This window comes from Protopterus annectens, chromosome 2.part1, assembly GCF_019279795.1.
Source record: "Protopterus annectens isolate FY-2018-M chromosome 2.part1, PAN1.0, whole genome shotgun sequence".
In the NCBI taxonomy this organism is placed as follows: Eukaryota; Metazoa; Chordata; order Ceratodontiformes; family Protopteridae; genus Protopterus; species Protopterus annectens.
In genome coordinates, this window is record NC_056729.1 from 1,964,446,325 (window position 1) to 1,964,465,810 (window position 19,486).

The following is a 19,486-nucleotide window of genomic DNA, read 5'->3' on the forward strand; positions in this document are numbered from 1 at the left end:
CTAGCAACTTAGCTTTAACATGATCCGTAAAGCTTGTTCTTTAGCCATGCATGCCTTCTTATCACTGTGCCTGTCATGGCTGATCTAAATGAAGCCTCCAGTGCATCATAGCCACATTTTAAGGAATGGTTGCTAACCTGTTGTATGTTATTTACCATCTCTAATACATATTTCTTATCAAGAGATTCATCAGTGTTTAGTTTTTTAGTTAACTGATCAAGCATAAACTCTTGGTATTGTATCATGTGAAACTGACAGTTTAAAGCTCTAGCTGAGAGAGTAGCTGAAGTGTAGACCTTTTTACCCCATCTGTCTAATGACCTTGCTTCCCTTTCAGAAGGAATAGGGTTTTTAGCTGTGGTCGCGGCTACTGCCTTGGGACCCTGGGATATAGTTTCTGGGTCTGCAAGTGGGGCCTTGTAAAGGTGGTGATGAGTATCTGGCACCCTGTAAAATCTGTCTGGTTTGGCAGGGGCTGGGGGTAAAGAATCTGGAGCGGAGCAAACATCATCGAAAGCATCATCGACCACAGAGAGAACAGGAGATATAGCTAAGGGCCTGTGCTGTGGGAGGTGCAGAAAGGTCCTAAGTCTTTTTCTGGAGTCTGAAAAATCCTGTTGCTGCCATTGGAACTGTTCTCGCATGGCATGCAAGGTTTCCCCAAAGGAGAATTCTTCTGGTGGGGAAGCAGCTGGAATGGATTCTTCAGCATCAGAATCTTCAAAATTGGAGAAGGGAGCCTCAGGCTGGTCAGTTATGTCTGATTCATCAGCAGAATCATCAGAAGACACTGGCTCAGGGGGCTCTGCCCTAGGTCTCTTCTCTGGGGCTGAGAGGCCCTGTCTGGGTGAGATTGAGATCCTCTAATTAAAGAAATTAAATCTTCTGCCAAAGAAAGCATTTGAGAACTAGAAGAGGGCCTGGATGTGGAGGGTTTAACAGGCACTGTTTTAGAAGTCTTGGCTGCTTTAGCCCTGGCGAAGGCCTTAATGGACATGGCAGCTGGAGGCCTAGCAGCACCACGTGCTGGGGTAGAGACATCCAAGGGAATGGTGTCTGATAAGTCAACCACTGTAGTGGGTAAAATTTCTGAGGTCGATTCAAGAGTTGTAGCAGGGGCCTCAGTTGTAAGAATAGGTTCAGCTGTACTTTGATCAGTTTTCTCGGTTTCAGCCGAAACCGAGACACTCGCGGTTTGCTTCACCGTGGTTTCGGCCGAAACCGCGGACCGCGAGTGTCGGTCTTTATCTTTGCGTTTTTTGGGGGTAGTCGGAGGATCCGACGGCATAATGTACGCAAAATCAGAACCGAAAAACTGTTCTGCAAACTCCGACCGACGCCTAAGCGTTGCCGGTTGAAAGAGGCACAGGCGAACAGGCTGCTACGTGGGCTGGGCCTAAACAAGGCAGACAGTAAGAGTGGAAATCTTTATGAGGTATTTGTTTCCCACAGGTTAAACAATTGTTAACTTTTTCTGACATCGGCTGAGGCAAGAAAGAGTCCCCAACGGGGTACTTAGCTTTAGAAGTCTTCGAAGTAGTATTCGGTAGAAGTAATCTCTGGATCCGACCGACCGGCACTTGCGAACAGCTTCTGCTTCGGGCGCCACGCGGCAAGAAAGACTGAGGAAAATGGCGTCGGCTGATGCTTTTATACCCGAGGACCAACAGAGATGACGTCGGGTGGAGTGCGACATCAGCCGAAGCCGGATCCGGACTTTGGAATCCGGCCAACTGCAGGGCTGCCTGACGACAGGACAACCCACTTGTTATGACTGCAGATGCATCCATGAAGGACATCTACTTCAGATTGTATGTTTTACTACCACACTGTTTATACAATAAAACAATATACTTACCTGACTTACAAGGAACTGCAACAACTGAGACTGGACAGAGATCATCTAAACACAACGGGATGACAGGAAGATATATGGGACCAAACACCAAAGAAGGTGCCTTCAAAGAAGACCTAACACAGTAAGAATCAATCTGTTTAAATAGCAACGTGGGCAAACCGGGCTGAACCCAAGCAGTGAATCCACCAAAAGGAAGGAGGCAGAGAAAGTACAGTTGTGTAAACTTACCATAAATGTAGATGTTCGAGTGTATTCATTGTTGCAGTCATCACATTTAGGTCATCTGCTTGCAGTAGCTCTCAGTCGGCCTGATTAACAAAGTCTTGGGTCCTGCGTCGGTTGCTGTCTCATCTTCCATGATGTCAGGTAGTCAGGGGTATAAAGATTGCAGCCCACACCATTACGTCAGTTTTTCTTGCCCCAGATGTCAGATGCCCCTAGAATGGGAAGCAATTATATATACATAAGGTTACACCTCCAACAAAAAAGCAAATACACCAACAAGTTTTAAACACAGTGAGAATAAAGGTATAGCCAATAGAAGTCAGGGGGCTGGAGGGAGGGTAACTAGGACTGCAACAGTGAATACACTTGAACATCTACATTTACGGTAAGTGTACACAACTGTACTATGTTCTTCGTGTTTCACTGTTGCAGTAATCACATTTGGGCAGATTCCCAAAGCGAAGGATTGGAGGAGGTAATTAGATAGCATTAGGACCAGCTATAAGGCCCTGCAAGACTGCAGTGGCAAAGCCAGCTCTGAATTTAGAGAAAATTGGCAAATGGTAATGCTTGGTGAAGGTATGTACAGAACTCCAGGTAGCAGCTTCTAGGATATCTCTGGTAGGGACACCTCTGAGAAAGGCTTCGAAGATATAAAGTTAAGTCATTGAGACAGTTTACCATATGGGGGAGTCTTACCACTCCCTGCTTTGGAAGTGGGAGCCCCCCACTGCTTAGCCCTGTGAGTACCTTAGGACTGAGGCTTGGGTGTTCTGACGGTTCTGGGCTTGGACCGAGAAGGCTTGGACTGAGAAGGCCTGGAAGAGGCAGGAAAGGACCAATTTTTAGACGACCAATGCCCACAATCTGGGAGGCTGTACTTGCAGGAAATCTTTAACAGTTTGCATAGATTAAGGTTTTTCCTCCATCTTTAAAAGTACTACTTCTGCATTGTTACCAAACAGGAGGTCTTGGTTTAAGGGAGCATCCAGCAAATTAGCTTTAACATGATCTGGCAAAGATTGCTCCTTAAGACAAGCATGCCTTTTAAGTACAGACCCAGTGACAGCAGCCCTGCAAGATGCCTCTAGTGAATCAAAACCACATTGCAAAGTATGTTTTCCAACTTGTTCAGCAGAATGCATTAAATAGTACAGTTTTGTACCTACCATAAATGTAGATGTCCGATAGACATGCAACTGCAGTCATAACATGTGGGTTGTCCTGCCTCAGGAAGTCCTCGGTCGGCCGGATTCCAAAGTCTGGGTCCGACGTCGGCTGATGTCGCATTTCTCTCCGACGTCAGAGCGGCTGGAGTACATAAGCATCAGCCGATGCCATTTTCTTCAGTGTTTCTTGCCCCAGATGCCAGGTGCCCTCCAAGGAAGGCTGTAATCAAATTGGGAGAAAAAACAGGATTCCAAACAAATAAATGAGCAATAAAACAAATACACCATAACAGATATCCCCAGCTAAGAGTAACAGGGATAGGAGTGGACCCTAGGCATAGAGGGGTATGGAGGGAGGGAAAATCCGAATGCAGTTGCATGTCTATCGGACATCTACATTTATGGTAGGTACAAAACTGTACTATGTCCTTCAAGAATGCAACTGCAGTCATAACATGTGGGTAGAATACCATAGCTTAGCTGGGGGAGGAGGTATGCTCTAGGAAAGAGATGGTGTGGCAATCAAACCCTGCAGGACTGCCGAAGCAAAGCCTGCTCTGGATCTGGAATATAGAGGGAGATTGTAGTGTTTGGAGCATGTATGCACGGAGCTCCATGTAGCAGCTTCTAGAATGTCCTTGGAAGGCACCCCTCTTAAAAAAGCTGTAGAGGTGGCTGTAGCTCTGGTGGAATGTGGTCTGACATTGGCTGGAACAGTCTTTCCATGAAAGGAATAACAAAATCTGATGCAATGTCCAATCCATTTAGAAATAGTCTGTTTTGAAATTGCTTTTCCTTGGACTGCAGGGGGGTAAGCTACAAAAAGTTGTTCAGACTTCCTACTGGCCTTGGTTCTGTCTAGGTAGTATCGAAGTTGTCTGTGAATGTCCAAGGTATGCAAAAGTCTTTCCCCTTATTCTCAGGATTGGGGAAGAAAGCAGGCAGATGAATGGCTTGATTTAGAGAAACCCTAGATACCACTTTTGGCATAAAAGTAGGGTTGGTCCTTAATGAAACCCTGTCTCTGTGGAAAATAATAAAGGGTGGTATTGCCATTAGGGCCTGTAGCTCGGAAACCCTTCTTGCTGAGGTAATTGCCAACAGGAAAGCTGTCTTCCATGAGAGAAATTGCAAGTCAACTGAAGCTGCTGGCTCAAAAGGAGGTAGAGTCAGTTTTTCTAAGACAAAATTGAGGTCCCAGGCTGGCACTGGGGCCTTTCTTGGTGGCTTAATGTTCTTGATTCCCTGAGGAATTGTCTTAGTAAGGGTGAGAGAAAACAGGAGGATCAGTGTTGTATCTAGCTGAAATAGCAGATGCATGTATCTTTATGGAAGAATATGAGAGGCCGTTCTTTAACATATCTGCCAAATATTCCAAGATAAGTGGGATGTTCAGCAATGATGCATCATGTCCCTTGCTGGTATTCCAATTGCTGAATCTTTTCCACTTTGCTAAGTAAACCTTTCTGGTGGATGGTCTTCGAGCCTCTGTTAGTATCCGCTGAACTTCCTTGGAGAGAGATAAGCTGAAGTTATTTATGGGATCTCCCAGGCTGTTAGCTGCAGTGTCTGAAGATTTGGATGCAGTGTTTCGAAATTGTGTTGAGTCAAAAGTAGCGGCCACTGAGGGAGGGCCCACCTCCTGGTGTGACATATGCACCGTAGTAATGGGTACCAGTGTTGTCTTGGCCAATCCGGAGCTATTATGATTCCCTTGGGCTTCTCTGCTTTGATCTTTAGTAATACTGAGGTCATCAGTGGCAGAGGTGGGAATGCATAGATTGCTAGGGAGTTCCAGTTGAATGAGAGGGCATCTATTTTCCAAGCTTTTGGATGGTATGTCCTTGTGCAAAATTTTGGTAGAAGATGGTTGAGGTGAGAGGCAAATAGGTCCACTTCTGGCTTGCCCCATGTCGAAGTGAGTTGTCTGGAGGCCTTCGGATGTAACCTCCACTCGTGTGGATCTGTGAAATTCCTGCTTAGGCTGTCCGCCAACACATTGTCTTTTCCTGGAACAAACTGGGATTGTAACTGGATGTTTAGGCTCAGTGATTTCTCCGAAAGCTGCATTGTCAGTCTGCAAAGGGGGTAAAAGTGGGTGCCCCCCTGCTTATGTACCACATCACAGTGCTTTACTCTCATCTGCTCCTATCTTATCTTACATTTTCCTTTTCAATCAATGCCCAGCACATCTTCTCACCTACTGTGCAGCAGGTTTTACCCACCCGAAGGTGACAGCCATCTATGGATGCATTAACTCGCTCGGTCTCTGCAAACCCAACCTGCGTGAAAACCTAAACTGGGCACACGCAATACTCTGTCAAGTGTCAGTGCGCAATTTTACCATATTGCAGTCTGTCTGCAATTTGCAAAATGATGCATTAGTCTTACCGTAATACCTCCGTATCATTAAATGGCCTTGCTGGAGTTGGTGTTGAAAAGCCTCGATGGCATGCATTACTGCCAGCATTTCCTTTTGGTTTATATGCAGATGTGTTTCCTTTGGAGACCATTGTCCTTGTATACACCTGCCTTCCATGTGCGCCCCCCCCATCCAAGGTCTGAGGCGTCTGTAGTCATGGTCTGTGTTATCTGTGGTTTTTTGAATGACATACCTGTGTTTTCCTGGCTCACCGAGGCCCACCATAGGAATTCCTTTTGTAGGCATGGAATGAGTGGTATGATTGTCTCCAAGTTGTTGCTGTGTTGAGACCAAATGCTTTTTAGGTACCACTGAAGCTTTCTCATGTGTAGTTTTGCTAATGGAACCAGTAGAATGCAGGATGCCATGTAACCCAGGGCCAGTAGGAATCTCCTTGCAGTCATCTGGGTGAGTTTTGCTAAACCTTTGAAGTAATGAGTTAACTTCTCTTGCTTGTCTTCTGTCAGGTAAGCCATCTGAGAGGCTGTGTCTAGTTTGGCTCCTAAGAAGATTATTTGTTGGGATGGCTGCAGTCTTGACTTTTGGAAGTTGACTGTGTATCCCAGAGCTTGAAGTAATCGTATGACATAATCCAGGTTTATTGTCAACATCAATTTGTCGTCCGCTTGTATGAGGCAGTCGTCCAGGTACGGGTAAATTTGTATACCCTGGAGCCTGCAATGAGCAATTACTGAAGCCAGGCATTTTGTAAATACTCTGGGCACAGTAGATAAGCCAAATGGCAATGCTGAGAATTGATAATGCTCTGGCCCTGCAAGAAATCTGAGGTATCTTCTGCAGCTGTGTCTGATAGGGACATGCAGGTATGCCTCCTTGAGGTCCAGAGTAATCAGCCGACTCCTTGCCCAGCATGGGAAGGAGTTGCTGTAGAGTCAGCATTTTGAACTTTGGTACTATGAGAAAGGTGTTTAATGCGGACAAGTCCAGTATTGGTCTCCATTGAGATTCTTTTCTTGGAACAAGGAACAGTCTTGAGTAAAACCGCTGTTCTTGTTCTTGTTGTGGAACTCTTTCTATTGCTTTCATTCGAGTCAGCAGAGTGATTTGCTTGATAGCTTCTGCCCTTTGATTTTGTGGTAGGTTTGGCATGCCTTGTTTTCTTGGTAAGGTATGAAAATGAAACCTGTACCCTCGGTCTATAATGTCCAAAATCCATTTGTCCTTTGTCAGTCTGTGCCAGTTTTCTGCAAACAGAGATAATTTCCCGCCCAAGGGAGATTCTAGTTGTTCCCTGGTAGGCGGTAGTAGAGGAAAGTCATTGAGTTTGTGGTTGTTGGGCAGGTGAAACCCCTGTCACTTCTTTGGTTTCCTGGCTGCCATTGTCGCCCCTGTAAGGGCCTCTGTATTGGCCTCTTCCTCGGCCACGTCTGTTCTTACCCCTTTGAAATTTTTCTGGATTAGGAAAGGACCAGTTTTTTGAAGGCCAATTCCTACTGAATCTGGGGGGGTTGAACCTGGAGGAAATCTTTCACAGTCTGAACTGATTTTGCTTTTTCTTCGATGGTCTTTAACACATCCTTAGCATTTGCACCAAAAGCTTGTTCTTTTCGAAGGTGCATCCAGAAGTTTTGCTTTTACATGATCTGGTAGAGGTTGATCTTTTAACCAAGCATGTCTACGAATCACTGCCCCTGTCATAGCTGCCCTACATGAAGCTTCCAGTGCATCATATCCACACTGCAGGAAGTGATTGCTTACTTGCTGAGTGTTATGTACAGCTTCCTGCAAAGTCTTCCTGTCTAAAGGATCAGGAGAAGCTAATGTTTTTTGTAAATCTTCTAAGAGATAATCCTGATATTGTAACATATGAAAAAGGCAATTTAAAGCTCTCATAGATAAGGTAGTGGATGTGTAAACCTTTTTGCCCCATCTCTCTAATGACCTTGCTTCCCTGTTGGAGGGCAAAGGATTTTTTGAGGTGGACGCTGAAACTCCTTTAGGCCCCTGTGAAATAGTTTCCAAATCAGCAGTATGGGCCCTGAATAAATGGGAATGAGTTTCTGGGACCCTGCAATACCTTGTCTGGCTTGGCTGGAGCAGGAGGAAGAGAATCAGGGGTAGCACTAGAGTCAGAATACAAATCATCCAGAACATCAAGTACAGGCGGAATAGCTAAGGGCCTGTGCTGAGGCTTCTTAAGGAAAGTCCTAAGGCGTTTCCTAGAATCAGAATATTCCTGACCCTGCCACTTGAAATGTTCCCTCATGGTGTGCAGAACTTCCCCAAAAGAAATATCCTCAGGAGGGAGGCCAAGGATGGAATCTTCTGCATCCGAGTCCTCATAGGTCTGGAAGAGCTCTTCCTGGCTATCACAGTGGGCAGAGCCCTCAGAGTCTTCATCTGAAGGAGTAGGGTCAGAGGGTTCAACCCGGGGCCTTTTATCAGGAGGAGGCTGTGATGCTCTCTCAGGATGGGCCTGTGAACCTCTAATCATGGAAATTAAATCAGCAGCCATGGACATAATTTGTGTCTCCAGAGTCGGCTGAGGTAAGGATTTAGAAGTAATATGCTTTGTTTTGCTGGCTGCCTTAGCCCTAGTGTAGGCCTTAATAGACATGGCCATAGGAGGCCTGGCAGCTCCACGTGCAGGAGTGACCTTGTCTACAGCAATGGTCTCGGGCATTTCCTCGGTTTTGGTATCCGGAGGAAAGTCTATAACTGGCGGAGTAATGTCTGGAATCGGAGTCGTCGGTAATGCGGTGTCTTCGGTTCGGAGCGGTGGAGAGACAGTCTCAGAGGGAACCGGAGCACTCGCGCTAGGTTTTGGCGTGGAGTCGGTGGTAGACGCGGGCCGAGGATGTCGGTCCCGGTCTTTTCGCTTTTTGGGAGTTTGCGATGTCGGAAGATCCGACGGCATGGTGTAAGCAAATTTATCGCCGAAAAAATCTTCAGCGAACTCCGCCCGGCGCCTGAGAGTGCGCTTGTTGAAGCGAGCACAGGCTACACAGGCCGAGACGCCGTGGTCTGGGTCCAGGCAAGGAGACAGTAAGAGTGGAAATCCTTATGAGGTATTTGTTTACCACAAAAAGACAATTGTTAACTTTTCAGTAATTTCTGACATCGGCTGAGGCAAGAAAAGGTCCCCAACGGGTACTTAGCTTTTGATGACTTCGTATCGTAGAATACAGGAGCTGACCGACCGGCACTTGCGAACTGCTTCTGCTTCGGGCACCGCGTGGCAAGAAAGACTGAAGAAAATGGCGTCGGCTGATGCTTATGTACTCCAGCCGCTCTGACGTCGGAGAGAAATGCGACATCAGCAGACGTCGGACCCAGACTTTGGAATCCGGCCGACCGAGGGCTGCCTGAGGCAGGACAACCCACATGTTATGACTGCAGTTGCATTCTTGAAGGACATCCTCTAAATCTTTATTTTTCAGCACAGTCAGGAATCAACATAATTTTCTGTTTAAGCAATCCAATAATATGCTGTCAATACTTTAACATATGAAATTGGCAGTTTAAGGCCCTAAGTGCCAAGGTTGCATAAGTGTATACCTTCTTACGCCATCTATCCAGCGCCATGGAATCTCTATCAGAGGGGTAGGATTTTTGGCAGTAGTAGCCTTAATGCCCTTGGGTCCCTGTGAAATGGTCTCAGGATCCGCAGTAGGATTTTTAAAAAGGAACTTGAGAGAGTCAGGAACCCTGTAATATCCATCAGATTTTCTGGGAGCAGAAGGTAGAGAGTCAGGGGCCAAGCTAGATTCCAAAAAGGCATCATCAACTATGTCCAGTACAGGGGTGGACAGCTAAAGGCCTGTGTTGGGGCAGGAGTAAGAAATCCCTAAGCCTTTTCCCAGCGAAAATGCTCCCAAAGAGTATGCAAGGTTTCACCAAAAGAGAAATCCTCTGGAGGGGAAGCAGAGGGAATAGAGTCCTCTGCATCAGAATCCTCATAGGTAGATAAGGGTAAATCCTGGTCTTCAGAGGAAACAGAACTTTCAGAATCCTGATCATAAGAATCATAAGTAAAGTCAGTCCTAGGTCTCTTAGAGGGGGGAAGGTTGGCTTCCCCTGATTAAAGTAATAAGGTCTTCAGCCATTCTTATCATGAGGTCCGGGCATCAGTTTTCTAGGCATGGTTCGAGTTTTAGGCCTTGAAGAAGAAGATGGCGTCTGTTTAATATGCAAGTCAGTAGGCCTGAATACACCCTCAGAAGCCGGTGCCTGCACAGTGGCTCTGGACCCATCCAAGGTAGAGACATCCACAGGTTCCACAGTTGAAACATCTCGTGGCACACCAGAGTACAAAAGGATCTCAGTAGAGGCCTGTAAATCTGAAGTAGCGGGTATCAGGGGCTGCGAAAGTGCCTCACTGTGTACCGGCGAACTGGCGACTGGCATTGGAGAAGCGTCGTCAGCAGCTTTGGACCTAGGCGGCCTATCTTTGCGTTTCAGAATGGCGGTAGTCGGATGGCTTACCGAAGACATATCAGGATAATTGAACCGAGCACCAAAATATTTAGAAGCGAAAATATACCGACGATGGATAGTTTGTGGTTTAAATAAGGCAAAAAACCGACAGCGAGGTACATCATGGTAAGGGCCTAGGCAATGAATACACTACGAATGAAAATCTTTATGAGGTATTTGCTTTCCACAAGTAATGCAGTTATTTACTTTTACTGGCATTGGTTTAGAGCCAGAAGTTGTTTCCCCAATGGGGTACTTAACTTTTAGTTGAAGACTTCGGTTCCGAAACTCGAAAATGAAAATTTCAGGAGTCGGCCGACCGGCACTTGTGAACTGCTTCTGCTTCAGGCACCGCACAGCAAGAAAATCTGATGTAATGGCATCGGCTGCATGTTTTATAGCCCTGACGACCTGATGTCACGGAAGAAGGGACAGCAACTGACACAGGACCCAAGACTTTGTTAATCAGGCCGACTGAGGGCTACTGCAAGCAGATACCCCAAATGTGATGAGTGCAACGGTGAAACACGAAGAACATCCTCCAAACTCTGGACCTCACCCAGTTCGGGTTTGTGAAAGGCAGATCATGCCTTCTGAACCTGATCAACTTCTTTCAGGGCGTCACCAAAGCCGTACACGTGGGTAAGGTGGTTCACACAGCCTATCTTAACCTTGCCAAGGCTTTCAACACCATCCCCCATTCTGGCATTATATCTAAACTCACTAAACTAGGTATGAATCCCTATATCACAAGATGAGTTGCCAAATGGCTCACTGACAGAACCCACACTGTAAAAGTTGCAGACTCCAAATCTGACTTCAAACCAGTGACAAGTGGAGTACTACAGGGTTCAATCCTGGGACCTCTCCTGTTTGGTATCTACTTCTCTGAAGTACAGGGCTAGCACAGAAGGCCTCTGGCTAACGAAGTTCGCAGATGACTGCAAACTAGGAGCCATAGTCGAGTCCCTGATGTGGACATCCTACAGAAGGGCCTCACTGAGACAGATGCCTAGTGTAAAAGGCATGGCCTCAAGCTCAATGCCAAAAAGTGCATTGTCATTCCCTTTGGTAAAAACTCTGTACCCATGAACTACCACATAAACGGCAGTCTACTTAACGACGAATGTGTGATAAGAGACCTTGGGACCCAGGTGGACAGTAATCTCTCCTCTGATACATCACCACAGTAGTCAGGACATCCTTTTATGTGGCACACCTCATCACAAAAGGGTTCTCATCCATGAAAAAAAGAGGTCATTGTTCCCCTCTACTCGGCACTCAGACCCATAATAAGAGTACAACGCCCCTTTTGGAATGTACCGCACAAGACATCTGCAGCAGCTGGAAAGACCACAGAAGTACCTCATAATGAGGATTACTGGCCTCAAACAGATGCCCTACACTGACCATCTCAAAAAACTACAGCTTTACTCTGTAGCATATCACCTACTCCGAGGAGATCTCTGCCTAATATATAAAGCTATGTTAAACCCAGAGCTGTTGGACATGCTACACCTAAAGAAATCCCAATCCCTCCGAGCTACACACTCTAGGGACCTAAACCTGGTCACCACAATAAGCAGGACATGCTGGAGGGATAGATTCCTGTCCCAGAGAATTCCTATACTCTGGAACAAGCAACCCATCTATTGTCAAGCGAAGTTCCTCGTTAGCACTCTTCAAGAAAAATCTTGATGAGTGGATGGGAAATACACCCCAGGGATCACTTCTGTGGCTCTGCTCGACGGGCACAGGAAATTAACTTTCGTGGGTGGCATAAGCCAGGGAACCTTGTTGGGTAACCTTACTTAGGCCCTTGGGCCGATAACCTAGTACCTACCCTATGAACCTATAAATCCATAAGAGAGGACATTTCAGTGTTGTAGAACATTCTGAGACAGCTTTAAGCCTTTTTTGTGATATAAAAAAGTGAAAATAAAAACAAAGGCTGCTATATTGAAAACTATGCACCCAGACATGAACTGATTCAGCAAATCAAATTTTATGTGGATATAAGATCATGTAGGTGTATGGATTAATCATTATTCTGTTAAGGTAGCCAAGTATACATGGGAATAGACTAACAAATGATAATTCAAAATTTAAGATGCTGATAGCTCTTGATTATGAATGCACACAGTAAGATTTAAGCAGAGAAAATATTTTAGTCACTCTAGTTTTATAAGCAAGATAGGTATATTTATCAACCAGAAGATAAGTTGTAGACCACAACTAAGAATTGAAATAACTTATTTGAGAGGAAAAGAGGGTAAGAGTTAAGCCGAATAAGTCTACTGTCCCCACAGACCAAGGAAGAATAGTTTTGTAAAATTTTACCATAACCATGGATGTCCTCCTCTTCCACGTTGCAGTATTCTTACTGTGGGATTTCCCACCTCAGGCGACCAGACGTTGGCTCCTATACAAAAGCTTAAGCCTGGTTGCTGTAGGTGCATGGGACGTCACACATGGGGCCAAAAACCAAGCTGGAGGGATAGGTTCCTGACCCAGAGCCTACCCAGACTCTGGAATAGACTGCCCATACATGTCAAGCGGAGCACCTCTTTGGCCCTCTTCAAAAGGACCCTTGATGATTAGAGGGGTGATAGGAAATTCATCCCAGGGATCACGTCAGTCGCCCTGCTAGACAGGGGTCCAGGGAAGCAAATACTGTGGGAAGAAACAGCCAGGGAATTGTTATGGCTAGGCTTGTATAGGCCCCAAGGGCCGATAGCCTAGTACCAACCTATGACCTTAAATGTGACATGTGCACACAGACCGCAGAACTTGGAAGCCAGATGGACAGTCCCAAAGAGAGTAATAAGTAATTGTCAGCCAGAAGTGTCATATGCTGGCTAGATGCTCTTGGTGGAGGGTAGAGCTTCCTAGTAGCCAAGACTTAATTCAGGGGGAAGGTGTGAGGGATGGAATACTGCAACATGGGAGAGAATGACATCTATGATTATAGTAAGATTTTACACAACTACTCCATGTTCTTCTGTTCCTATGTTGCAGTATTCTTAGATTATACTTATACTTTCCTTTACTATGCTTAAAAGCCTTTTTGGTGTATTTGCTTTAGTTTGGAGATATATATTTTTGTGTTTTTAATTACTTAAATATTTGGCTCCCCATTTGGGGGACACCTGACATCTAGGGCAAGAAAAACTGATGTAATGGCGTCGGCTGCATGTTTTATACCCCTGATGACCTGACGTCATGGAAGAAGGGACAGCAACCAATGCAGGACCCAAGACTTTGTTAATCAGGCAGACTGAGGGGACCCTGCCAGCAGATTACCCAAATGTAATGACTGCAACAGTGAAACACGAAGAACATCGCAATGGTCATGCATACCTTTATGTGGTATCGGACACCCGCAACGGCATCTGCCCTTCTTAGCTGACATCGGCTAATAGTAAATACAGCTTACATAAGCTCAAGCAAAAAGAATGGAAAGGTTTCCCCAACGGGGTATTTAATTTTTAGAAGTCTTCGAGTGTAGGAGCAAAGTGAACGATGTGACGTCATCTTCTGCTGAAAAGTTCTGAGGTCTGTGCGTGTAGACATCCAATTTAAGGCCCCTGGTTTATGGCCCTATGTGTGAAGTCCCACGCACCTACAGCAACCAGGCTTAACCTTTTGTATAAGAGCTGATGTCTGGTCACCCGAGGTGGAAAATCCCACAATAAGAATACTGCAACAGGAATAGAAGGACATCATTGTGGTTTACGACAACCTGCTTTTAAAAGATACTTAGAACAACGCAGTTAAAACTTATATACATAATACAAGCAGAAAGTTAAATATCTAAGTGAAAAGGATGATGAGAAAATGGGGAGGGTAGTTTGAAAAGTAGAGAGAAAGTATGACTTTTGATGCAAGCCATTGAGAACAAAAACCAAATCGGGTTTATGAAAAGTATGCCAATTACTAAGCCAACACAGGAATACAGAAAACAAATGTTATCCAATAGGGATGACTGCAATTACGGGTACATAAAAAAGGCTACAAATGGCTAGAATTTACTAGACAAAATTAGCAATAGAACCAATGTACTGGGAGCAAAATAACTAGGGAGGGAAAGGTAAAGGGGGGGGTGAAATTAAGCAGAAGTTGAGACAGATAACAGTACAGGCAAACAGATAAGAAGTGGTGAATGTTGTGACAGACTAGCTATTGTGTAGTTTTTAGTTGAGCCAAGCACAGAAGCTGCTGTTAAAATGGTTACTTAGGACACATAAAATATTTCATGGCAACTATAAAAATCAATCACAGGAGTTTAGGAGAACAGAATGCTTAATGCAGTTTACAAAAGAACAATGGGAAGACACCTGTATGAGTTTTAAGTGTGCAATTAAGTCCCAAAGGTTTAGGATTTCGGCATGGAAGTGTTTGCATACATATTTTATACACAAAATAGTCTTGGAGAATTTTTCCTCGGGTAGAAAGCAAATTCTGTAGGTGTGATGTGCAAGATGCAAGCAACTGAAAAAGTTAAGGGAATCTAACAACTTGGCAGATAAAGTACTCTTAGAAATGTTGGGGGTGCAAACGGCTGTCATTAAGGAAATTCGTTTTTGAACTGGGGCACAGGATTTGAATTGAATTGACATAGTAATGCTACTGGATGACAAAAACACAACTACTGGAAAATGGAAATCCTAATCCAAACCAAATGCAACTGGTACAGTGAATATTGTACAGGAGATAAATGATAAATGGAATCTCTGGGAGCAATACATGCAGAGTAATGTCCAGGAGGAGAAGGAATGAGGTTAAAAGGAAAGCAGAAATTGAGCAATTTATGCAATACTGGTATGAATTAAAATAATTATTTGTTTTCTATTAATGTATTTTTCTTCTTGTCAATCTTTAAAATGGGATGAATCAAAGTTGTTAAACTATATGCTGTTTTCACTTGAAGAAACAGACAAAAATGAAAATAGTCATAAATCTACCTTCGTTTTGAACATGATCTCTTCTTTCTGGAGTGTGATGGGGATCTGGAACGAGACCTTTTTCTTTTTTCACTGCTCTTTGTCTCTACAAAAAACATTAAGAACTTTTACAAAACTTAAAAATGAGGAATACCACACAGAAAGGCAGTATGATATAAGCAAAAACAGACTAGTTTGTGATATAATATTAAAAAATAAGACAAGGTTGCAGCTTCCACAATCAACGTTCTTAATCTTGACATGATGCTACTAAAAGCTCTACAGTACAGGCAAAAGGCTTCTAGAAGTAGCGTTTCAGATTGGCCCCAGATGACTCTTGCCATCAGCAAATAGTGTGCATACTTGCGTATTTCCTGACGGTAGAAACCTAAATGGCTGAAAAGCAATAGCAGGATTTCATGATAGCAGCCAGTATGTGGGGCTGTGTACATTTGCAAGCTCTGAGGCTCCTTTACACTGGTGTCTAAGTCAGCAAACTGACAGGTTACTTTTCCAGCTTTGTAGGATGTACTTCTTTGTTAGAACAATGCCTGCAGATCTGCTTAAGCACAACGATTTAAAAATATACACACCACTCAAAACTGCTACTTTCTCACTCACTTTATTTCACAAATGTTCTTTATTGAACTTTTTACTTGTTATCCCTACTTAGCATTGGTGTAGTGCAGATTAAATTCTATCTTGTAGACTTTATTTTAAAATAGGATAAACTAAGGAACATTCATTTTACTTCGGTCTCTCTTCTACACTGAAAGCTGTCCTATTAGCTTGTGGCCAGATGCAAGTGATTTGTCTCAGCAACATCCAAGGTTTGACGCAAGCACATCAGGCAGTGGAAATTTCTAGCACATAAAACACAGTTCTCAAATTTTTTTCAGGGCACTTAGATGCATCACAAAATTACTTTGTAGCAATTTTTTTAATTAACTGAGTTATAATTCAAACATTTTAATGGTATATTTTGGGTATTCTCATTTTAAATTTAAAAATACTTTTTACTGTAAGCTAAGCTGGGAGCTGTTATTTCTTTAACGTGCTGTTCCCTAAAGGGTAGTCTTGTAAGTTATTGTTTAATCTTAAAGTGTATTAGCCAAAATTCTTCCAAGTGCAAAATATAAAGTCTGGATCAGCACTGATCATTCATTTATCCAACTCGTACATTCTCTATTCCTATAAGCCAAAATATAACACACCAATTACGTTTTCTGCTCAACACATCCCCTTCATTTAACAGATGGCATTTTTGGCTCCAATAGCTATTTTTAAAATTGGTGTTCCCTGTGTGACTGGTGGCTCACGTTGACTTACTCTGTCACAAACTGCAGTTGGAACATTTCAACCTCAGTTTCCTTTAACACTTCAAACTCTGGGTGTAATAATTTCTGATATAAAAAGAAAATCACAGCTTATTCTTTTCTCTCATTGTACATACCATGCTGAAAGTATTCCCTTAAATTCTTTATCTCTGCAATAATGACAAACATCAAATCAGACTACTATCTGCACTAAGTGTTCATTACTGTGATGTTTTATTGTCTGTTTTGCACACATACCTCAGGGCTAAAATGACAGAGTCAGACAGCTGGTTACCTTAGGTGATATTCTATCAACTCTTCTCCAATGCACAACCTGGGAAGTCCAGTTTTGGCTCAGATAATTTCAATTGCTTTTAGTACACCGCAATTTCAGTTCACTTTGTGGCTTTTGACTTTTTTGAACAACTACACTGAACACCTACCTTTACAAACAAATGCTCTCTCTGGAATGGTAAAAAGTTATGTACTCACCATAACGTTCCATCTGAGTAGTTCTACTTCATTTGTCTTCAACCTGTGGGTCCTTGGATTCACATCGGATCAGACATAGCCGCATTTTCCAGCTATGGCTCAGAGCGCCATGCTCTTCCCCTTACCCATAATGCCCAGTCTCCCTTCTCCCTTCAGATAGAGTTTGCTGCCCAACAGGTATCAGACACCCGACCCAATGACACCTTATCCTCCAACTCAAACAATACAAAAGAACGTTAGCCCTGACAGAACCAAAGATCCCAACAATAACTGTCCGGTACAAATAACATGTCATATCCCAAGGTTAGGGGGGGAAAGAGGGGTGGAACGGTTGAAGACAAATGAAGTAGAACTACTCAGATGGAACGTTATGGTGAGTACATAACTTCTTTATCTGAAGTAGTTTACTTCATTTGTTCTTCAACCTGTGGGACAGAATCACCAGCTACCTAACTCTTGGGATGCCCTCATAGAAGGATATTCCAGAGCACCGCCGAGCCAAACGATGCTCTACTCCTAGAGACCAAATCCAGTTTATAATGAGAAATAAAGGTGTGAGATGAGGCCCAAGAAGCAGCTGAACAAATATCATCCAAAGAGGTCCTAGTCCAAAAGCCGCAGCCATAGATCGGGTCGAATCAGCCTTCACTTTTCCTGGAAGAGACAAACTTCTGAGTAAGCCCGGCCAATGCACTGTGAAATCCAGTGAGCAACAGTCACTTTTGAGACTGGTTTACCTAAGAAGGGCTTGGCATATGACACACAAAGCTGATCAGACTTGTGGAAAGGTATAGAACTGTGCAGATCAAACATCAACTGTCTATGTACGTCCAGTAAATGTAATTTGTATTGCCCTTTGTTCTGGTAGTCCAGAAAAAATACTGGTAAATAAATAATCTGATTAATATCGACTTCCAAAGCTACCTTGAGAAGGAAGGACGGGTTAGTGCGTAGCGACACTATTTCTGAAACATCACGTAAGGGACTTTGACAGAAAGAGCTTGAAGCTCAGACACCCTTCTAGCAGACGTGATGGCAACCAAGAAGGCAGTTTTGCGGGTCAAAAATTATAGATCCACAGAAGCTGCAGGCTCAAAGGGAGGAGAAACCAATGCCTGCAACAACAAAGTGAGGTCCCACAGAGGAATCGGGTCCTAAACTGGGGGTCTGAGAAGAAAAGCACCTTTGAGAAAAGTTTTAAAACGTTTAGAAGAAGCCATGTTTACCCCAAAATGAAAATTAGAAATGACGGCTAGTTGGACTTTCACCATTAAGGAACTAGCGCCCTGATGAAAAATGTTAGCTAGAAAATCTAAAACCGACAAAAGCAGTGGAGTGAAAGGATCCAAAGACCTCTGAATGGCCCATATAGAAAAACGTTCCTGTTTACTGCGATAAACTTTTCTGGTGGACGATTTATGAGTCACCACCAGAATGGATTTGACAGGAGATGACAGACCGCGAGCCCTAAGAATCACGGGAACCGGAGCAGCCAAGCAGTGAGCTTCAGACTGTCCAGATCCAAGGTCCATGGTGGGAACTAGAGACCTGAGCAAGGGAAACCAAACCTGTCAAGGCCAGAATGGGGAGATGAGGATCACAGCGACTCCCAGCCTTCAAGCTTACTGTAGAAACTTCGACATGAGGGAAAAAGGAGGATATGCATAAAGAAGCCCGGAAGGCCAAGCATGAATCAGAGCATCTCTGGGCACTTCCCCTAACAGGGGGTTCAGATCGAAAAACTCGCTGCATTTCGCGTTGGAAGGAGATGAGAAGAGATTGCAGCAAGGACAACCCCACTCTAGGAAGATCGGTTCCACTACTGAAGGCTTCAGAGACCACTCATAAGGCATCAGGATAGATCTGCTGAGCTTGTCCACTAGAATGTTGGACCATCCTGGGATGTGCGTTGCCACCAGAAAATGGCCGGTGGAGATTGCCCATTCCCACACACTCATGGTCTCTCGACATAAAAGATAAGATCTGGTTCACCCTTGTTTGTTGATAAACCAGACCACTGACATATTGTCCGTCTGAATTGCAATCATTCCCAGAGGAAGATAAGCATGGAGGGCCTGCAACGCAAGAACCACCACTCATCTCTAGAACACTGATGTGAAGATAGGTCTCAGAAGGGAACCACGTGCCTTGGACTGTCCTTCCTGAGCAGTGCCCCCCCCCCCCCAGCCTAGAAGGGAGGTGTTTGTGGACGACGTGGTTTGGGGTAAAGGAGGTTGAAAAGGACGCCCCTGAAAAAGATCTAGGGACTGAATCCACCATCAAACGGAGTCACTGCATGCTTTTGAAATTCTCACTGGAAAAGACAATGGAAGGTCTAACAGTGACCAATGAGCCACCAGTGTCCACTGCAGTACCCTCATATGAAGGCACACCATAGGAAGAAGACTTATCGTGGCCGCCATAGAACCTAGAGCCTAACACTGCTGTGGCTGTTGGTAAATGAGTCAGAAGAATGTGCAAGACATGTAACCTCAAGCTGCGTATCCTGTCTGAAGTGAGGAACACCTTCGATTGTATTGTGTCCAGCCGTACCCCCAATGAAACCTAAAATCTGAGCCGGGTGAAGAGCAGACGATCATATTGATCATAATGCCCAACTTGCT

General features: G+C 44.3%; 1 protein-coding gene across 1 annotated transcript in view; it reads right to left on the reverse strand.

Moving 5' to 3' along the window:
* The window catches only part of SREK1 (splicing regulatory glutamic acid and lysine rich protein 1), a 1,533,788-nt gene that overhangs the window by 781,511 nt on the left and 732,791 nt on the right, over positions 1-19,486 (reverse strand). Inside the window, exon 7 of the mRNA XM_044063648.1 lies at positions 15,076-15,160. Within this exon, the coding sequence (XP_043919583.1) occupies positions 15,076-15,160 (85 nt within the window). The remainder of the gene's footprint in view (positions 1-15,075; positions 15,161-19,486) is intronic.